Genomic DNA, 22,252 nt, shown 5'->3' with positions numbered 1-22,252 from the left:
AACAACATCATGTGCACATGGATATTTACTTGTTAGAGTGTATCAACACAGATAAGATAAAATACACAGCAGCGTAAACAAATACAAAAGAATAAACAGAAGTACTATAACATCGCTTTCTACTTGACCCTTTTCAGTTGACATCATGTCGCATAGATTCATTCATAAATATTGCCATTTATGTTTTGAAGGACTGGAAATACACTGTAGGGCGTAGACAGTATGTCAAAATTTGGACCCCATTAATGATACCCTTGTGATGCTATTGTGGAATATTTGGAGCTTGAGAGCTTCCTCTAAAATAATTTAAAGTGTAAACATCCTTCAAAACATCTCCTTTTGTATTCCACGGATTAACTAAAGTCATACAGTAGGTTTGCAACAACACGAGTAAACGCTGTGTGTGTTCATGATGGCAGAATTGAGATTTTTGACTAAACTATTCCATTAACCATAAAAAATCTAGATATGTAAAAATAGTCACCTCTATGATGTCACATGCATTGTTTGTGGCTTCCTGTAGGGAGTGGATTTCCACTCTTAGTTTACGATAAATGTATTTTTAGTTTCAGAGATCAGGGAAGAGGGAGGGGAAAGGAGAAGAGGGCCACGGTGCGTTGATGGAGCTGCAATTCTGACCATCCCCTGGGCAACATGCAGAGTTACAGTTACATGGACGGGGAGTGTGAGCGAGATCAAATATTCACTTGTGAAAAGTCCGCAGAGGCTGCAGCCTCCTCCCGTTAATATCGGCTTCCGTCTGGATTTTGTCAGCCAAACCTAGTGGGAGGAAATCGTCTGTCATCAGGCACGTACACATGTGTCCTCTCATATACAATCCTGCACATACACACACTGTAGCCTATGCGATGAGAGGAACGGCATGTGGCGCGGATTGTCAATTTTAGAATTTTGGGCTGTCAGAATTTTATACGCATGATATCATTCAACCATCAAATGTATGTGATGTCAAAATGAAGCCAAGTCCCACCCCTCCTGTCACTCTATATCAAGGGGGTCAAGATTTGACTGGGTACAGTCGGCAGTTAGCCCCTGCTGGAAGATTATGTAACTACACCATACTTATAGCAAATATAACTAATCAAAAGTAGACATGTATTGTGGAAAAATACATTGTTCGCACAAACAACGGTTTCAGCGGATGCACATAGCTAGCCTGAAGCTAACTTCCGATCTGTGTTTGTTTATCGATCTGGCTAGTGGCTAATAATATAACCATTTTTATTTTAATTAATATGAATTTATATCAATATTCTATTGAATTATAATTGTATCAAATAAACAATTAGTTGAATTTTATTCTATATAAATTGTATTGTTGGTTGAATGGTTCTTATACATTTGTCACATTTAAGTCATGCGCATTGACATTTGTTCATGCTTTTGTTTTGAAACCGTATATATACAAACCACAAATTTGACCGCCATGCTTGATTTGTTTTACAAAATGTGAAACTTATGTAGGTTCTCTGTATTTGACAAAAGATAATTTGCACTATGCTGAATAAAGAGTGAAGTGAAAGACTTGAGACTATAATGACATCTTTAATCAATCAATGTTTTCCAGAAATTATTATTCTATGGTTTAAAAGGATCACATTGTATTTGTGATTGAGGCAATTGGGTGCCTACGAAGTCACATCCTATTGGCCATGCAAGCTCCATCTGACCATCTGCCATAGAGATTAAAGCAGTTTTTTATAATTCTAAGTCCTTTTATTTCACAGTATACAGAGTGTCGAAGAGAAAAACGGTAAAGATAGCATGGGTTTGTGTTTTATATTCTACTCTCATCCATTCTTTTCATCCATAACCCCTTTTCTTTTACCCTCTGTTTCTAATGTACATGCAAACACACAAGCACACACGCTATATGAAGGAGGCCATGTATAAGGAGTATTGGGTTTTGCCTGTCTGATAAATAGTCTGTTTACTTATGGCATATGTCAGAAAAAGACTATGATGAAGGAGAAAAACAGCAGCCGCCCCAAACACATTTTACAAGACATACCTGCCAGACTCACAAAACACACTATATTCTCTAGAAACCGCTCATGAGCAAATGCATACAAAACACAGTCACCTTTTATTTAAATCTATCAAAATAAATTATTACAATTAGTCTCATATATCAATATTTGCTAAGAAAACCATGATAAAAGGCATTTAAAAATAATATTTGTAAAATAAACATAGAATTCAGTGGACATTACGAGCATCAGCGCACACCTGCACACGTTTCTGAACTTGAACGCCTGCATGTACAGTAGGAAGACGTTCTGCTTTCGTGCCCTTCTCACAGTTAACCTCAATCTGAGAACACACACAAAGAAAAGAGAAATAGAGATTAATCTCTTTGTTTTTGCATGTCTTTAAAAGGCAGAGCAGTGAGTAAAGCTGAGTGAGGTTTCCGCGGTCACACTCACATTGTCACAGAGACAAAACACAGCCATCGCATGCTGGTCTGTCTGACGCCCACAGTTACTGGTTGAGCGAGTGAACACATCAGCACGGAGACGGAAAGATGAGACACAATGAAAGACTGGACTGGAAGTTCGTTGGCCTATTATTAATAATTTCAAGAAAATAAACCCTAAGGGGCACTTTATAGGCAGTGTGAATTGTATGTTGTGCTTCCATCTAATTGAAAAAATAATAGGGTAATTTTCTCACCCTAATGACGCTTCAAATCTGTTTTATTTTCCATCATGTGTCGAATACGAAAGGAGATGTATTATTATTATTTTATCCAATAAAGGTAAATTGGGACACACGCTCCAAAGATGGCTTAGGTTACAGTATGTTATATGGCATTTTATGCCCTTGGTAACTTAAATATTTACTGAATTAATAAGTCCAGCGTCTCTTTTTGTGTTCCTCAGAAGAAAGAAAATAAAACCACATGCAAGTTATTAAATGATGACAGATCATAATTTTGGTTTAATTATTCTTTTAAGAATAATGATTATGCGTAGTTGACAAATAACTGTATGTTTCCTATGGTGTGATATATCAAAAAATAATAGTATGCAATTTTATATTATTAATATTTGTATTTATAATATAAAATATCATAACATAAATGTATCTACATTGTTTATTTTTTTCCCCCTAAATATAAAAAGAGTTGTTTTCCTTAAAATTTGCAAAAACATTTTTATCTGAGTTATCTGTCTTTGCAAACGAACTCTATATCTGCTGTCATGCCATAGGACACATTTACACATTTATTTGTCAGTTACCTATATGCATTCATAGGAAAGGAACTGTTTACTAAACACCACTATGCATGATTTAATCTCACAATATAATTCATTTGTCTTTTAACAACTAAATGAAACACCTTTTTCAGAGCTCATGTTGTGCCTCCAGGCATCTACCCAGCTCCCATAGAGAAAGCCCCTTCCCCCTGTCTCTTCCTCATAGGATGTTAAACTCTGAACCCTCAACTGTCTCAGCAGGCCTCGGACCTCCTGCCTGAGAGATACGGGTAATTCTGCATAGCTGGTTTGCCTGACGGGAGGATCTGTGTGTTGGCCCAAAGAGACATGCGCAAGAGCGGGCGCTCTTTGCCATGGCTGCGCTATTGCTGCCTGACTGTGCCATCTCCTTCCTTTCTGCATGACGCCTGCCTGATTTACAGCCCCCTGTAGGGGTTCCCAGCTGCCTGACGCCCACCCTGATACCAACGTGCCTGCCCAGGCTCCATATGTAGGGACAGAGCACCTGCTTGCATAGAACAGCTATAAAGATTTAGCAGGCATATTTACAGCATGTGGTACATATGCCCATATTTATATGTTTTTTATTTTCAGAGTTGCTGGCATATGTAGTGACTTATGGTGGAAGGGATACTGACGAAGGGGCGTTTAAAGGGGGAAAGGGTCTCAGGTTCCTGATGGATATTGTGCAGGTGAAACCCCAGCATGGTTCACACAGATATACTGATAAATAGGAGTTTGTGGGGGGTTTCAGAAGTGGTCTTGCCAGAAGTCTTATTCTGCCTTGGAGACAGCAGGTGACTGTGTATTTATAAAAACAGATTGCACTGCCTTGGCAATCACATTCCTCAGCTACATCTTAAGAAAGATTTACAGGGTGTGGGTTCAAAAACATCCTCATAAAATGGCCACAGTAAAAATTATTCACCTGGAGTCAGGTGGCACTGGACAAGTGTCCATCATATCATCTCAGACAACATAGACCCAACTTGACAGTTCTGCAACAACAATTTACACGGCAGCCTTTCTTGTAACAGCACACTTCTGTTACCTTATGCTTTAAAAAAGATTATTTACATTTGTTCAATAAAACATTTCTGATTTGGGCTGTCATGATGTCCAATGTACAGTCGGGTGAAAAAGCTACTGCCTGATCACCTGTTCACTTTAAATCAGGTAAAACTCACATGAAAAACTTGCGACAGCTGGGGGATTACACCACTGGCCTGGCAAGCATTAATGAAAGATGGAACAGGAAAAGAGAGGAGGGGGCGAGAGAAACGTCAACAAATGCAGTGTTGTGCAGTGGTGGCATGCAATATAATCGCTGGCACATCATTCAGCGCATTGACCTGAATGTGCACATTGAATGTGCTGTGGATGGATATGTTGTGTGTACAGGGGCCATAGGGCCCTGGGCTGTTTGAGGGATGGATGGGGTGAGCTGGACGGGATCCATGCCCTTAATCCCTCCCTCAACCCATACTGGATCACCATGTCCAGCACTATCACGTATGCAGCTGACAGTCATTCATTTAGACTCGTGGCTCATAGTAACGACACATTACCTTGCATGCTGATATAGACTAATATGAAAAAGTGGCACTTTGCACGAATATGGGATACCCACAAAAACACATTAGAGACAATTTTTTTGTTGTGAGAACTTTTAGAAAATCTAAAAGTTAACCTATCAAGAATGGTAGCCAGTCTGTACACCTCTTTAAAATGGCGATTTTTGTCTATCCCATCTCAGAGCTCAGGACCTTCAATAAAATCCTTCAATAATACAAAACTTTAATTTGTTGAATTATTATTTGACTCAATTTAGAGATTTATACAATATCAAAACTTCAACTAATGTCAAATTGAGCAAATGACTGACCGTACCCAGAACATGCATATCACGCTCTAAAAATGTTGTCCATTCCCGCATTAGAGAAGGTCTAGCCAGCATATCTGTTCAGGAAACAGACCAATCCCATGTAATTCCAGGTTAAGCATCTGAAAATCTAGAAATTCAGTATGTGTCAGAAGTGGCAGGCAGATAGTGGATTTAGGGAGTTAAGTGAGAAACAGTTTGGCCCGCATGAAGCGCGTTGGGATTCTGCAAAAGCACTGAAAAGCAGTTTTTCAAAATATTATAAAGCTATAGAGGGAACTGACAGATGACATAAGTATTGGGGATTATTTTAGTTTGGCAGTCCAACACAAGCTTATGCTTTTATGCCTGTGCATCTATATATATATACAGTATACTGAAGATGTTGTGATTATAGTAGACTGATGGCATAATTTGTGCATGAATCCAATTTACAATGCCTGTTTTTATGTGCAAGCATATTACTGCTATATTTTATCCTAGTATGAGAGAATCTGACTCTAAATACTTTCGGTAAGCTGATATGTCCTGTGTTGTGACATGCTATAGTCCATTTAAACCATACCAGGGCCCAGTTGCATAGACTTAGCCGCTAAGTTAAGACTGCTTCTTAACAACTAGTCTCAGTGACAAGCAATTATTTTGGACTAATCAGTCTTACTTTTCATATTTTAATAAGACCAGTCTATCTTTTTATGTACCTGAAGAAGTTAGTCTTGAAGAAAACAATTTGATGACTAACTAAGACTAGTCCAAGCAACAGGCCCCGGTTGAGCTACAGGCTTTTTGGAAGCTCAACTGGTGAATCTGCTAACAATGCCCAGGTCATGGATTTAGATCAGGCACATGCTGATAAAATCTAAAGCTGGAATTCACTCCAAGTCACTTTCAATGTAAGCGTCCACTAAAAACATAAATGCATTTTATGATACTGCCAAACATAGTAAAATGTGAACAAGGTGTGCTACTGCCATTACAAAGAATAGGGAGGAATGCAATGCTCAATATGGCCGCTCAAACAAAGAAAGCCCCGCCTTTCAGTAGAATGATCTAATCATCACTTGATAAAGACTGACGATTCTTTGGGGCAGAGCTTATGTGGGGAACTTGCCCGCCTGTGCGCATGCATTGTAGCTGAAGCAACCTCGAAAAAGGTCATTACAGTTTAACAATCCGAATTTATGGTACAGTCCACATCAGGTTTAATAATTGATCGGAAATATGTCACTTAATTGTGATTTTTCCCAGCAAATTTAGAAATATCTGCCTTTCACCATTCCAAGAGATAGGACTGTTAACTTGCTATGACATAAATAACAGCCCAGTGACGTTGCAAACATGGCCACCGAGGGGCACGACTTCCGTAAATGGACTAAAATAGTGCTGATCCTTTTAGTAGTGCATACATCTCTTTCATACATCATATCAACTGACAGCCTACATAAAGTGTACATACAAATTCACTATGCAGGAAGATCAAGACAGTGATTAAAAAGAGTGAGTTGCCACAAAATGGTCACCATTAACAGAATCGAAGACTGATACCCTACAACCTAATACCTCCTGGACACTATGCATCCTCTACCCATCTGGACATACAGAATTGACCAAAAGTGATCGGGGTATTTGTAGAATGTTTGCTTTTAATACACCCTTAGGTTTGATAAAAACCCCAAAATATATATTATATTGCATACTAAATGGATAAGAAAGCTACAACATATCAGGCGATATAAGGTTCAATGAAATATACAAAACAAAAATAATTTTCCTATAATTTATATTTGTTGTTATAGTAATATTTTGCAGCCATGAACTGTCTTTTTGCTCATGTGTTGTCTGTAATGTTTTGCCAGGTGTTTTTAAATTATTTTCAAAGCTGAGATGCAGTTTGAACTTCAAGTAGTACAGCTATGCAACAAAAATTCAACATATTGTATGCATTCTTAACAATATATTGGATTCCAAAACATCACTTGGCATTGAACTGTACTTGAATTGTTGTAACAACCATAAAAGACGATTGAGGGTCACCTAAGAAGCTTTGGCTTTGTCACACTTGTTCAAATCAAATGACATTTATATTTGTTTGGGAAAAAAATTAAAGTGAGCCTTTGCCATCTCTGCTTCCACTGAAAAGAATTAAGACTAGGAGAGTGAAAGTATTGCTGTGTGCTACAATACACCATTGCTGTGTGTTACAATTCCTCTTTTGCCCTTGCTACATCTCTCTCTTTAAATGCTTCAACACGCTTTACTGGCATGACAAATTACGCTGTATTTGTATTGCTGAAGCACAAGCTGGTTAGACTGTCTCCATCCTCCCCCAACAAACTCTTCCTCCATCCTTATGTACGTCTCTGAGGTTTCACACACAGACAGGTTTGGGACGCCTCAGCAGCATGACACTGTATGATGGATGAGCTTTCGGACCTCCAAACCAACCCACCGTAGGAGGGGTCTGTGAGGGCTCTCCTTCTCAGCACCAGCACCTCATTCTGAATGCCAACCCCCCACACCCACCCAGCTCCAACACTCTGGTCTCGGCCTCCTGAGAGCCACTCAGCAGGCGGGCCAGAAGAGGTCATGCCGAGGGCAGGACATTTATGAAGTGTAGATATTTGGCTTCTCTTACAAAAAAACACCTTAGCACTGACATGGCTTGGCATCTGATCTGAAACTGAGAAAGAGATTTCGGGTTCAGGAAGTTACTATGCTTTGTCTAACACACAACTACAAAAACACAGCATTTGTCTATTTGTGTCAGTATTCATGACAGTGACCTGAATGCGATTTGCTTTAAAGCAAACTATTGTACACCTCACCCAAAAATAAAAACAGGCTCCTACTCTCTTATAGCAAGTCATTGGCCAGACCTCAGCATTACTCACATCATCACATGAAACCACACGTCTGAAACACTTTATTTTTTATATTTTGTTTAGACAATGTTCTGGAGTTGAAACATCTGACCTATCTCTGAAAATATCAGAAAATCCACGTTTTGCCTTCCTTTAAAGCAATAAACACACACGCAAAACCTGACTGAGCTCATAATAAATACAGTACATACATGAAAGGGTTCAACTTAATATGGGGGAGTTTAAACTGAGGTAAACACTGTATATAGTGTACTATACTATACAACACTGCATGGGCTGAATAACGGTTTGGTATACAAAGGTTTAAAAGATAATGTCTGTGATACCGTTTCTAATGTATGAGCTGTTTTTACAGAAAAATAAATGATTAAATAATGTATTTCAATGTTTGATGTTTATGTCTAATATATATGACAAAAATATTTTTTTGGAAAGAATATTGTAATTTTAAGGCTTTATTTTTACCTGACACACATATGTTGGTTAAATATAAAGAAATATTTTTCGTCCAGTTGAAAAGGTGTTTTTTTTGTATATGCAGACGTTTGGAAATAACTCATTTTAGTGTTGTAATAACAATACCGTAATACAGCGAAAGCGTGGTAAGATTGTTATACCACCAAAATCTCATACCGGCCCATGCCTATTATATACAATATCATGCTATGCTAAACTTTGATACGCCATGAATCAGTTACCAGCAAACTGCTCAAAAACTCTGTTAAATATGTGGAAAGTCACTGATAGGTGATAAATTCAGTTATGAATCTTCTGACATGTACAAAGCAAATAATAGTATCTTCACCTCTCCGGTCAGTACCCGTAATGTTATTTTTGTTCGACATTTTTAACCTTTCAGACCACAAGATGCAACACGGGGGCGCGTAAAAGTAGCTGTTGCAGAGTTCATGAATCTTCAATGAGGCAAGGTATAGAACGTATATCAGCCGATCCTGAGTCGATCGACGTACCGCACGATCGCCAATTTTAGTTGTATAACTGTAAATTAGGCTTATTTTTAGGACCATACAATTTTCTGACAGATTACGCAATTCATTTATCACATCTGTTTTAAAAATAAAATGTCAGGACATCCTGTCAATAAATAACTGGTATGTGTTGTACACCTTATTTCTCAATGTCCTCTCTTTCTCCCATTACTTCTCTCTCTTCTCTAGGGGCTACTGAAGGAAAATGACCTGCGTGTGTTCATGACCTTAGATAGCAGCTGTCTGCTCTTTATTGTGTGCAACAAAACTGCTTGGCACAAACTTGACAACACCGAACCAGTCAGTATTCTGCACAACAATACTTAAAATTTTTAGACTTATGTTTTAACACATAAAACATCTCTCCAAACCTATAAACACTCCACAAATATAAACAATGTAGCCTATTGTCTGTTAAAATAAAATATTTAAATATATATATAAGACAAACTTAAATACTTAAAAAAAATACAGTGAGGCATTGTAATTTAGAATTTTTTTAATTAAATGCAACACAAATGCAATAAAATTAAGATAAATAACATGTTTTGAGAGTGGAAATATCTTAGTTATATTTCCCACAAAGTAAAAAAAAACATCCACCATAAAAATCAGTTCCAAGTGGGTCTCAAATTCAGGTTACAGAATGATTCCATTTCCTTTGAGGCTTGATGTCCTGGCAACTGCCAGTGTCACCATATCAAGAGTTTGCGTCAATCCAGTGTTTGTTACAAAAATACCATTTTCTTTTTTTCTATTTTGTTTTTATAGACCCAGAAAGTGACGTTACATTAATTTTCACATCATATTTCTTAAAGCTTTAGCTTCTGCAGTGTAACAGCAACAATGTCATAAAAAAGTAAGTCATCCTTTAGGATTGAAGGCATATCCTTTTTCACAATTCCAACAAGGAACAATCTGTACAGGCTTGCATATTGAACAAATAAAAGTACAACGTTGACAATGGAAAAAGAAACAGAACGATTTTTGGCAAAGCAGGAAGAAAAGTGACGACACAACAGGCAATATTTTAGATTTGATCTGTGTTTAACTGCCCTCGCTTACAGGTTATGATTGTCCTTCATGGTCACGTGACGTAGGACAGCATGACGAAGTGCTGAAAATTTCTGTCCACACTTTGCATTCCTTATACTCAACTTCTCTCAAACACAACATCATGGCTGACACTTTGCTACAACATTTCTGAAACGTATTGACAACATGTCAGGTGTTTCGGCAACACAAGCATTTTGAAAGCTATCTGCAAAATTAGTTGTAAACATTGCAAGTGCCCCAAAACTATGATTCAGTCTACATATTTATTGCAGTTGCGTGTGTAGGAATTCCACAAACATACTTTGGTTTGGATTTTGGGGGCCAGATGTTTCAGTAAGGTTTGTTTTATATGTATTTCATGACGTTCATGCCACCTCTAATGTGCTGTATGAACCTGGAACTACTTACTTCTTAAGCACATATGACATTTGTTTGTTTGTTAGTGCTTTAACACCATGTCAAGTTCTTTAGTATAAAAAAGATACGCACAGTTGAGAGCTTTTTGATTCGACCACTCAAATTAATGCAATGCAATAGTAAAATAAGTATTTTTTGTGGCAAAATAAAACTGAATAAAGGAAAAATGACAATAACAAAGCCTGTTTTCTCATCACCCAGTTGCTGACTAGACTGCATGATGTCGGCTCAAGGTGAACCTCCCCAAACCCTCTACTTGTACAACAGCGAATAAGGTGTTCATTAACTAAGGTGTCCAAAATCATGCCTGTCCAGAACTTCCCTAACAAACAGAACAATTAATTTCATAATAAAAATTACACAGTCAAGAGCAATAAAGAGGAATAGAGTTCTCTCTTCATTTATATTATATTTACAGTTTGTCGTTTTAATATATATTTATATATTTATATATTTACACACATCAAATAAATCAATTGTACAACTATACACCTGAATGAGAAGAGAAGCAAGAGGTACAGAAGATTATGGCTTGACTGGAAAAATCATTCGGTTTGTTTTTGTTTACACACAAATCATCAGTTCATAAACTGACGTAATATACTGACTTTTCGTTATCTCTGTGTCAAAAGAAAGAAAAACAAAAACGGCTAAAAAAAATCCCTGGAATTGTCAAAAGAGGTCATTCGACTGTACACATGTGAGAGCACGGTTCAGTTTAGAAGAACAATAGTTAGGTCTCCTAATCTTCAGGTCAGATCCTGTTCGTATTTTGTGGCTGATCTTTGCACACGCACATGGTTATTCACATATTTGCATACTGCAAAAAAACTACCATCTCATTCACATCTCTCACGCAAACGCACAAACAAACAGATCATACCACAGCTCAGTAACAGTGTATTTGGTCCTGCTGGGATATCAAAAATCCTGGTGACATCAGTTTGACATGTTTAACTGGTGAAGATCTTTCCTAAAGATCTTACGGCAAATCGACAGTCAGTGTTTCACACCTCCCTACAATCCATGTGTTTCAGTCTGAACATCCTACTCTGAACAAGTCCAGTGCCTTTATTCAGTACAAAATACAAAAATGTATTTCCATCACTGCGAAGCCTTCATTGATCATCACGATCTCCACATTTCATTGAATACAGTTACTCCAAAGAGTAGAGATAAAAGTTGCTGCACAAACCCATGGTTCTGGGTTTAGTTTACTTCTCACAATATGCCATTTGTATGTCTTGACCTGCCAGATTGTTTTTGTGATTTCAGTAGTGCATCCCTAGCAGATGATGGTTTCCCCCTCAGCGGTCACCAGCTGACCACTAGTGGGGTCGTAGGTTCCAGCCAGGCAGTAGAGATCTTGACCGTTGCTATTAGGCTTCCTGATATGGCTCAGGCGCTCATAATCAGCTCGGCTCACCACCTGGCACTTATGGGAGATGGTTTGGACATCATTTTCATCCTCATGGGAACTTTGGTACAGTGCATGCTGTAACAAGAGAAGAACATATGAGTCTAGTAAAATCGGAAGAAGAAAAGAGTTAGGCCGAAGATGAAATGTAAAGCAATGACTACCTTCCCATCCCGGTGTCTTTTTCCAAGTTTGGTCTCCTCAGGGTGATAAAACCATTTTACTTTGACCAGCATGTTGCTGGACCAGGATTCCCAGAGACTCTCAATGCGACCGATGAAAGGTAGGTGAGGCCGACCAGCAGAGAGAAACACAGCGCAGTCACCAACTCGGATCGTGTCTTTTCCCCGGACAATGGCCTTGTAGAAGAGTTTCCTAGCTTTACCTTTCAATCCTCGCCTCTGATGACATCACAAAGAAAATTGCACAGTGTAAATTACTTGCCTACAACCATTTTGGTTATCAATAGAAAATGAACAATGGCAAAACATACCTGGGTAGGATTACCAGACCATCTCCACAGCTGCCGTGCCGGCATGAAAGAGGATGAGTTTGTTGGACCATCTGAAGACGCCATCTTCTGTTTTTTAGGAAAGTCTTTGCACGGTTTGGATTGGACTACAGAGGCCGAGTTGACAATGTTTTTCCTTCTCTGAGGTTTCCCTGTACTACTAATTGCAACCTTTGAATTTGCAATAGCCATACTTTTGGCTCCGAAAGTGTGACGTGGAGGGGCGGTGGGAGGTTCAGGATGCTGCTGTTGCTGAAGTAATGTGTGATGAGAGGACAGACAACCCTGGAGCAGAAGCCGTGATGCCTCTTCTTCATCTGAACTGTAGGATGAGTCATTGTCAGAGGAGCAAATGCTGGAACTGGACAGTGACCCCGAGCTAGATGCGCTGGAGGACCCTGATGATGATGATGAAACAGAAAGACGAGACAGAAAACGCCCGCTGGTGCGCATTGCTGCTCTTCTGCCGTCTTCTTCGTCCTCATCCATATCTGAATAGGAGCTTAGGCAGTCGCTGTGGCAGTTAGGTCCATAATCTGCATATTCACTAATCCCAAGACCCTGAGGGTGCCTGCCCATGTCTGATGAACCTTTGAGAAGATTGCCGCTGTTTCTTTTGGCATCTTTAACTAGAGGAACAGACTGGGAGTAGGCCATATTTGAGGTCAGCTCTCCTAATCCTTTGGCTCCGAAGCCTTTCTCCATCCTTCCGCCTCTAGAACCCTGCACCTCTGGATTTCCATAAAGCAACAATGCTTTTCCATTCTTAGTCTTGGGGGATGTTACCCCTTCGTGGTCTAGTTTGACCAGATATTCCTTCCTGTCCGTTATCTTTCTTCCCCGTAAATTAGAGGTTCCCTTGTGACCGAGGGGCAGGCCTGTTGTCAGCTGCTGATTCCCAAAGGAAGTGCAACCATTGGCGATGCTGCTGAAAGAATCAACCTCAAAGGAAGTGCCAAAAATGCCTTTAGCCGGGGTGGCCATGGTGGAGCTAAGTAAAGGGAACATGTCTGACTCCTTTCCCTTCAGAGCTCTCTTGGTTAACCCGTTAAACTGGAACAGATCCATGGAGGGCTTCCGTCTGGACGTGGTGGCAAGCGGCCAGCCGAGAAGAGGAGAAGCAGTTTCCATCACGTTCTCAACCGTGGAGCTCTTTGATGAAGAATTGGCGGATTTTGGTCTTCCTGGAGAGAGAGACAAACAAAGACGTTATTATGGTGACATTCAGGAACTAAAAAAGTAGTCAAGTCATATTGTATTTTGCACCTTTAGCCCATCAGACAAAGCAGTAGAACTGATGGATTTATGTCATTGTTGGAGATAACATCAAAGTCAGAGCTGTTGGACTGGTAGCTCCATTTGAGTCATATCTCTGTCAGTTAGACTCTGTATTTAAGTAGCGTTCAACCTTGACGTCAGTTACCCTCGACTGGCTAAAATATTTGTTCAAACACATCTCATTCCATTAGTCAACCGAACGTTGATTTCATCAGCACAGATGTGTTAATTTTACAGCCATTTAAATTAATGACTGAAAATGTTTCCCCATTTAATTTTCTATAAATTACACCTTTTACTTATTTTCTTAATTTACAATATAAGGGACTTCAGTGGCCCATGAGAGACATAAATACATTATTATTCTGTGTGTTCTGGGGACAAGATGCAGGAATCTAGTAAACATGTGTTTTCACATTGAATAACATGCAATTTACTGTAAATGCTAAATCACTAAAGCTCACAAGTATGTGTTGGAATCTTGAACGATTTCTCAAGGTTTTGTTTGAAACAACACGTTTACAAACTTCACTGCAGGTTAACCGGAACAGAGCTGTATGCAAGTCATGAGAGATTTTAATCTCGGATGATGCTGTAAAAAAAACACTGTGCAATTTTTGTGAGAGACTTGGAAAACCCTGAGAATGTGGACGATGCAGCTGTTGTCTCGCACCTGGTTTGTTTTTAACACTGTTCTTTTGGGTTTCTGCGTTAGCGCTACGCTCCAAGGACAAATCAGCCCGCTGAGTTATCTTCTCTTGATTGGAGCTCTTCCTCCTGCGGCAAGTCGGTGAGACCAGGTGGGCTGGTAAGGGCTCTGCACCTGTAGTACAAGAACAAGCGAAGAGCAAGGCTTACAGACAAGCACGGAAAGTAAGACACTTATGTTCCGAAGCATTTGACATACAGTGAATTTGGTAGCCTGGAGGAAGCAGACGAATGTTTTGAAGAGAAATCCATCCTCGGTCTCCATCATCAAATTCAACCATTACACTGCCCTCCCTCTGTTCCTCACCCGGACCTCCTGCAGGAGACAAACAATCTTCATATTTCAAGAAATGAACCAACATTCTTACTATTTAACTGTGTGTCTTTGTGTGCGCGAGCTCACACCTCTCCGGACATCTCCAGGGTACAGACAGCGTGACCGTTCACTCCAGTAGGCGCACACTCTTGTTCCGTCCGTCAGAGTTTCCACCATTTCCGGCCGCACATCCAAAACCTACAACATATGGATTACTTTAAGAAATAACCCACACAGACAGGAAGCGTACACACAAGTTGATTCAGAAACATGCTGGAAAATGTTGGAAAGCTGCCACTTTGCAAAATAACAGATGTCTTTGAGGCCTATCCCTTAAGACAATTACTACCATAAGTATTTCCCTGTCTCCTGAGACGCTGTTTTCTGATTTCGTTTCCATAGATAGCTTCTCATACTGACGCAGAAAAAATGGAAATCAGGATCAGTGAGAAGGACATCTGCTTTGGAACAATGAAATTAAAGATCACAGGGGAGACCTTAAATCTATGACTTTATTGTGAGGTTGCCAGATCCCCTCACACTACATAGGGCAAGTACACTGAGGACTCTATAGGATCCAGTTAAACAGCCTTTTTTGACAGTGACAGCAAATGGGGAGTTGTTTTTGGCCTGGATACACAGGTACTGTGGGAAGCCAATGATAAGAAATTGTAAAGGCGGCACAGGAGAGATATCACTGTAGTGGGGCTAATGGGGACTTGTCATAGTTTGATCATGTGTGCAATTTTGTCTGTGTTTAAATATTTATTCAGCTTGATGTCGACAGAATGTTACATTTATGCATTTGGCAAAACTGTAAACAATATGGCCTTATGTCAAAACAATGGTAAATAATCTGTGTTTCCTTTATTATATTTGGTGCACCAGTGATGCAAAAACGATACGCTCTGCTAGTAAATGTTGAGAAAAATTATCATTTTTCTGAAAGTAATTCAGAATGGCAAAGTGGGTGTGGAATCAGATAAGGAATATTACACCAACACCTGTTTGTGTATGAAAATGTGTGTGTGGGAGTGTGTTATTAAGTTTATGTATGTAAACCTGAGCCGTCTTTACTTCTTAGTACCAATAAGGCTGAAGAACAAACTACATCTGCACCAACAGTGCTGGGGGTTCGTGGGCGAGTCCTAGTGTGACGGAGCAAGCAAAGCGCTCAATGTCAAAGCCCCCGCTGTACTACCACCATCTCTCCCTCTCTATTAAAACTACACACACTCAGTGCCTCTTTGTTCTGCATTTCATGAAGCTATTTGTGTAGCCCTTTGTGGATTTTATCAAGAAGAGATAACTTCAAATTTTAATTTGAGAGATACACAGAGCTGGGAGGTGGCAGGGCTATAGGCGGGTCTTCTCCCCATAAGCAACGAGACACTTTCTTCATCCCCTGAAACAGAGTTGCATCACATAATGTATTCAAATGAATGCATGTCAACAAGGAGCTGTTGGTTTACGGTGTGTAATCAGCTTTCACTTCCCCCGTTGGCTTCGATAAACTATGCCAGTAAATGCAACCAGCAGTTCAGATTCGAAGATGTTTCTAAATAAGAAGATAAACAACTAAAAGAGAGTTTTCCTGTTTGTTCTCCTCAGGGGACACAGAAACTAACAAGGAACAGTCTTATTCAGTCAAATCCTGAAACTCTAAATGCAAGAGTGAACTGATGGACTGCATTAGATTCAGCAAACAGAAAAAACTGCTGAAAAACCAACCAGGCTGTATCAGGCTGTTTCCCATGTACATACTGAGTACTTATGACAGTAAATATAATAACTGGGTAATAACTAGCTACTAACCCTGAACCTACCCTAAGGCTTTTACCAATCCACACATGAATACATGTTCTTAGATACAAGAGGCTCATCTTGTTTTGCTCAGTGAGATAAATACAAAGGCGCCAATGTATAAAAAATCTACAATTGCAGCTAAAAATGCACAAGAGCCCTTTAGATACTATAAATAGTAGTAGTGGCTACGCAACTGTCTTATGGAGCGCACACCAGCCCAGATGTAATATTCTGGCAGAGAAAGTCAAAGAACTGGACAAAGTCCAGCCTTGAGCTGACGGGACTCTCAAGGGGGGGAAACACAAGAGTCTACAAGGGTCTGCGTGAGGGTGGCCTAGAGGGTCGGTTCAGCTGGATTCACAGTGTTGAGCCTGTGGGACACCCTCTGAAGAAGCTTTTAAAGATTCTCACCGCTTCCTTCAGCAGCTGCTCAAGAGAATAGATCCTCGGTCTGTTTCCCCGCTCTCCCTCAACGACAACACTATATCTAAAGAGAGAAAAAAAATGCTTCCAACACCATTTCAAAAGACCTTAAATTGTTCTGCACATCTTTGTTGAAAATGATGACTGTGAAGAGTCACACAGGGTGATGACTTACATATCAGGAAGGTCCAGCGTATGTATATACGCAGCATACAGTAATTCGTCCTCCTTTGAGATTAATACTTTCAATCCATCCCTCAGGATTTCTTTGGTGAGAATACATCTGGGCAGGGCTGAAAGTGACAAAGACGGATTCAAGTGAGAGGTCATCCTCCTTTTCACCACACGCACCACATCATGCCCCAACATGCATGGAGATGAATGCAAATCTATGTCTGTCTATCTTTCTCACCAGCCAGTGTGCTGCCCAACATGTCCGGTTCCTCCTTTTCTTCATCCTCCTCCTCTCCTTCTGAGAAACTGCTGTCGTCATCCATACGGAATCCCTCGTCGGCAGCAAATTTCTCCAGCAAACGACTGACTGCCCGTCCTTTATCCTGCTAACAGCAACAGGGTGTGAGTTTCGCCACATACTCACACTCATACAGTTCACAGACACTTTCAGACATCCCTAACGGCCCCTCAGAGAGTGATTCAGGGCTCCAGGATTCATTCAAACTCTCATACAAATCTATCATAACCTCTGGCACCCTTTACAGGTCATTCTTGAGCATGTTGCTCAAAGCTGTCATACATTAATGCGTTGGGGGTTTCGTCACTTTGGGTGATCCTGGTGCATTTACCAGGATGTCAAATGGGTGAGCCACAGGTGAAGAGTGATGCGTGATTTTATCTTTCAAAGTGGGAATTTTCCCCACCCTCATATTAGGCAGCCTCCGCATACCTCTGGGATGACCTCACAAAGGGCTGACGGTGACGGCCTTGACACCTATGGTGTAAATCCTTTGAAATCTGTCGACTGGTTTATTTAGACAATGCATGAATCAGCCCGTGAATTAGCAGGCGGATCCCCGTCTTATCTTTATTGTGAGGAGATTTACGAGAGGCCCTGACAGGACGAACTGAGCGAGATTGCATAATCCCTCTTAGTGAGTTTTTATGGGTGCCAAGAGGGCAAACTAGATCTAGGCCACCAGAGTCTAATTTGCTATCAGACTAGCGCAACGAACAATGTTGATGAAGTGGACCTTTCCGTACCTGTTTGTTTCTGATCCGCCTGCTCCAAGTGATGTCATCATACTGAGACGACAGCGTATCCAACCAGCAGCCTCTGACCTTCCTCTGCAACAACACAATAGAGCATGTTAGACAAAATATACTCTCAGGTAGCTCCATAAGGAGCTTTGTTTGTATCAAATTTTCCCAAGTAATTTCTGTAAAACATATATTAAAAAAATACCTTTCCAAGAAGCACCGTACTCTTCCGTGAGGTCCTTTCTCGTGGAGTAGGGGAGGCCTTGAGGACCCTAGTGTGGTCAAAGGTGTTCTCCCTCGACCCCTCTCTCCACTTGGGGAAAGTCCATCGCCTCTCCTCCTCCATTTCCAAATGGTTATTGTCAGCACTGACCAACGCTGGCCTACAGGGGGCCTTCCTTCTCATCTTTACTTCTTTATTGTTGGACACATTAACAGACCCTGATAGCAAAAAATATTAAGATTATGAGCGACATGTCGACAGTGAGGGTTTAACTCATGACTTTTGTACTGCCAACTACCAATTAAAATATATAAATTAGGTTTATACATAATATTGATACTATTTATTTATAAAAAAATTCATAACGCCATTCCTGCATGTAAAGCTTTATTTATGGCGAGAACCTGTTTATCGAATATGGATACTAGATGCAAGTTTGGGTAAAGGTATTGGCATAATATTAAAAAAAATGTTTCGGGGTGAACTTTTCACTTCACAATGATTTTCTAATTCAATAACGATGTAACATTTACCAAATCCTTGTCTTTCCGTCTTGTTCTTGGCTTTCTGATTGGCTTCGAGCTTCATGGTGGAGCCCTGTGAAGGACGGCTGGCTCCAGACAGCTGCTCTTTAGATGATAGATTCCTGATGCCCTCTGCCCCTTCCTCGCTGTCAAACATACAGTCGTCTTCTCCCTCTGTGAAAATGATGGATCGATTGAATACATTGACAGCTTGACTGAACCGCAGTTCACGGTGGACATCTGAATGGGTCGGGGTCTGATGGTTTCTCACTGTATGATTCGTTCGATATTTTGCAATGTTCACGCTATTGGTGGCTAAGACTGGCAACGTTCGCAGGAACTTTAGTGGTCAAAGACGTCTAGTCACTCATAGGTTTGAACATTTGCTACCCAATAAGTGTCTGTTCTGACTTCTGCTTGGAAGCAAGCTACGGCATTACGGATTTGTATCGGCAGATGCCGTCTGTGGGCAACGTGTCTCGCATAGAGCGGAGATGGCATGGTGGCCACAGTGTCGGATGTCAGCATAATGCTGACAGACTTGTCACTTACGAGGCGCTCGTCAACACTCTTGCATGCACGCGAAATGTGAAAAGGATAACTTTCAAGGCAATTACCGGAGCGGCGACAACATAGCCAAGCTCAACCACAGGCTTAGCTTACATTTGAGTTCATTACAGTCATGACAATCTCTGCATTTGCTCACTTATTGAAATGCATTTTCAGGAAGTATGGAGTGGAACAGGGAGAGATTGCACGGTGTGACATTTTAAACGCAGCTGGACTCCGGCTAACATTTCAGCTCAGATATTCAGCCAATGCGTGGTTGATGAGGCGTCTGTATTTTTTTATTAGCATGACAGCCGAGCAGGAAAATGAGAGGGTCCGGTGATCTTTCGATGGCCCATAACTCACCTGTGTCGCTGTCGGAGGGAGAGCCGCCCTTCTCGGGAACTTCAAGCTTGCTGTCTGCCTTATTGCGTAGGTGCTGCTGAGTCTGACTTGGGAGGGCTGAGGAGGTACAGTTTAGGATAGCCTTTGACCTCGAACCTCTTCTCATCATAGTCTGCTTCCGAACTGATACTGGGTGGACTGCTGCCCCGCTGCCTGTTGGGAAACAAAAATATGATTTATAAAAAATATATTTCAAAACCCTTGTAAAGAACAAATTACTAAAAAAATTAAAGGAAATTGGATTAATGCACTTGTTTTGAAAACCAAGATTCCTTTTAAGTCAACATAAATTTCCATCAGCAATTCATTTTACTTTCGTAATCTGAGGTGGTATCTAGTGAAATGGTGCATTTAAAGAAGGAATACAATTATAGAAATGCACTTTGATTGGATTGTGAACAAGATTTTGTAAAGAATTAACTCAGCAAAACAGAATAGTAATTTTAGAGTATTTTTTGGAGCTACAAGCATGTACTAAGAAAATAAATTGGTTCTCATTTTTGTCAAAATTGAGTTATTCACATATTCTTATTCTGTGACAACCTCTTTACATTATTTGATGTTTTTTTTACATTGTGTACATTTGATATTCTAAAATATATTCCACATATACTGTATATGCACATCATACCTAAACAAGCAAATGTATATACAGTATGACCTTTACCTGCGTCACTGTGTTCTCCAGTTTTGTTATTATGTGCATATTCCTCTTTTCCACCGTGTGCTCTAGACAGATGTTCTGTCGCTTTCTCTCTGTGACACAATAAGTTTACTAGTCTCGATCCACGCTTGGCTTTGGCTGTCTGCTTCAGCTGTGAGCAAGCCTTCTGTTTAAACTTGGTGCTCAGCAGTCTTGGTCTTCCTCTCGGCCTGCAGTGAGCCTTCAGAGGACGAAAGGAAGAAAATTAAGTCTAGGAAAATATTTAGGTTGCTTTATAATAACATTCGCAGAGCAGAACTGACTTTCATTTACAAAGAACCAAAGTCTATCTAAGCACTGGTACTTCCTTCAGGAAACCTAACTAGCATAACCCAGGCATATGTATTATTGTTAAAAAAGAAACAAAAAACACATTAACAACCTATTTCAGTGGCAGAAAACGATTATCTACGAACCTGTGCGCTGCCTAGATGATGGTAAGGACTACTGGACATCCTCTTCCTCTTCCTGTCTCCATCTCCAACCAAGTCCTCAGCTGTGAGCAGGCCTGGCCCCGCCCCCATCCCAGCCGACCTGTCCATCACAACAGAGAGGTATTCATGAGGGAAGAGAGGAACGAAGGATGAAAAGGAGAGATCAGAGGCGAGCAGAGGGCTTGCCTTCCCTCTCCGTGGCTCTCTAATAACCTTCTTTTCAAGCTTTGATGAATGGAGAGGCAGGGGCCTGGTTCCCCGCTGCACGCTTGAAAAATTGGGATCTGACGCCAAAGCAAGAAATATCTGAGAGAAGTGCTGGTAAAGCAACCTCCCACTCATAATTTTGTTTGTTCTTTTTTTTTTTTCCTCGCTCTTTCGTCTCAGTCTCTCCGTCTTTGCTTACTCTTTCTCCATTCTGTGCCAATGGTTTCGGGGCTGTGAATTCCAGCATTACATTAATAAAAAAAACTCTGACTTATTACCATATCAATGCATCTGTTCCTGCACAATGCATTGGCCTTCAGGGGGGGGGGCGACTCAGAGTGTGTGAGCGAGGGCATGTGTGTAAGTGGACGACCGTGTAGCAGGCCTATTAAACTGAAATAAAGCTCATGCACTTGCTCTCTGGCCACCGGTCTCTTGTTTTGCAGCATGCATAAGTGTTTTTACTCCTGAGCGACAGACAGATACTTCAAACCCGCCACGGGCTGCCTTAGTCAGTGCCTGCGGCCGGGGGTGGAGCCACAGGCATCAGCTGGCCTGTCAGTCACTTGGGTGATTGGCAGGTGAGTGTCTAAAGTCGCAACGGTGTGTTATAGGTAGGGGAATTCTAAACAATTCAACAATTCTGGTCCCTGAAACTTACGCTGGATTCACATGGAGCGTCAGTGTCAACGCTTGAAGAAGGGCGTCACATGGACCGTCATAGTGACAACAGGCAGTTAAATTGTTCTCCGGTCTTGCATTAACGCATTTGGCTAGTGCCTGCACTATGTTATTTGCATAAGGTGATCTGAATGGCTGACGCCTGAGTTGGCGCTTGAAAAGTTGAGAAATGTTCAACTCCTTGCCGCAAGCAACGCCAGGGAAGCGACCGAGGTTATGGGCAAATCTCCCACCCCCTCTCTCCAACCAATTCCCCTGTCTAAATTTCACTTTCCTACTAAAATAAATGTATTTTATAAAAAAGCACCAACTTTCAAATACCAACCCTAGCAACAGTGACGGTGGCAGTACCTCTGTTCTAAACAAACAGAGCTACTTCCCTCT

General features: G+C 40.6%; 1 protein-coding gene across 3 annotated transcripts in view; it reads right to left on the bottom strand.

Annotated features, from left to right (window-relative positions):
- Nucleotides 1-9,486: 9,486 nt before the first annotated feature.
- Nucleotides 9,487-22,252, bottom strand: part of bahcc1b (BAH domain and coiled-coil containing 1b) — an 84,890-nt gene continuing 72,124 nt past the window's right edge. For 2 of the 3 annotated variants that reach the window (XM_079476390.1, XM_079476389.1), the window contains exons 15-29: nt 20,963-21,080; nt 20,511-20,727; nt 19,805-19,996; nt 18,899-19,063; nt 18,348-18,583; nt 18,146-18,229; nt 17,340-17,487; nt 17,103-17,220; nt 16,916-16,991; nt 14,788-14,896; nt 14,582-14,698; nt 14,348-14,497; nt 12,379-13,580; nt 12,050-12,286; nt 9,487-11,963 (exon numbers count right to left, since the gene is read on the bottom strand). In XM_079476390.1, coding sequence (XP_079332516.1) covers nt 11,754-11,963; nt 12,050-12,286; nt 12,379-13,580; nt 14,348-14,497; nt 14,582-14,698; nt 14,788-14,896; nt 16,916-16,991; nt 17,103-17,220; nt 17,340-17,487; nt 18,146-18,229; nt 18,348-18,583; nt 18,899-19,063; nt 19,805-19,996; nt 20,511-20,727; nt 20,963-21,080 — 3,379 coding nt within the window. In that variant the 3' untranslated portion in view covers nt 9,487-11,753. The remainder of the gene's footprint in view (nt 11,964-12,049; nt 12,287-12,378; nt 13,581-14,347; nt 14,498-14,581; nt 14,699-14,787; nt 14,897-16,915; nt 16,992-17,102; nt 17,221-17,339; nt 17,488-18,145; nt 18,230-18,347; nt 18,584-18,898; nt 19,064-19,804; nt 19,997-20,510; nt 20,728-20,962; nt 21,081-22,252) is intronic. The other variant, XM_079476391.1, reaches the window with a different exon arrangement.

Source organism: Barbatula barbatula, assembly GCF_947034865.1.
Source record: "Barbatula barbatula genome assembly, chromosome: 16".
Classification (NCBI taxonomy): Eukaryota; Metazoa; Chordata; class Actinopteri; order Cypriniformes; family Nemacheilidae; genus Barbatula; species Barbatula barbatula.
This window is presented reverse-complemented; position numbering and strand designations above follow the sequence as displayed.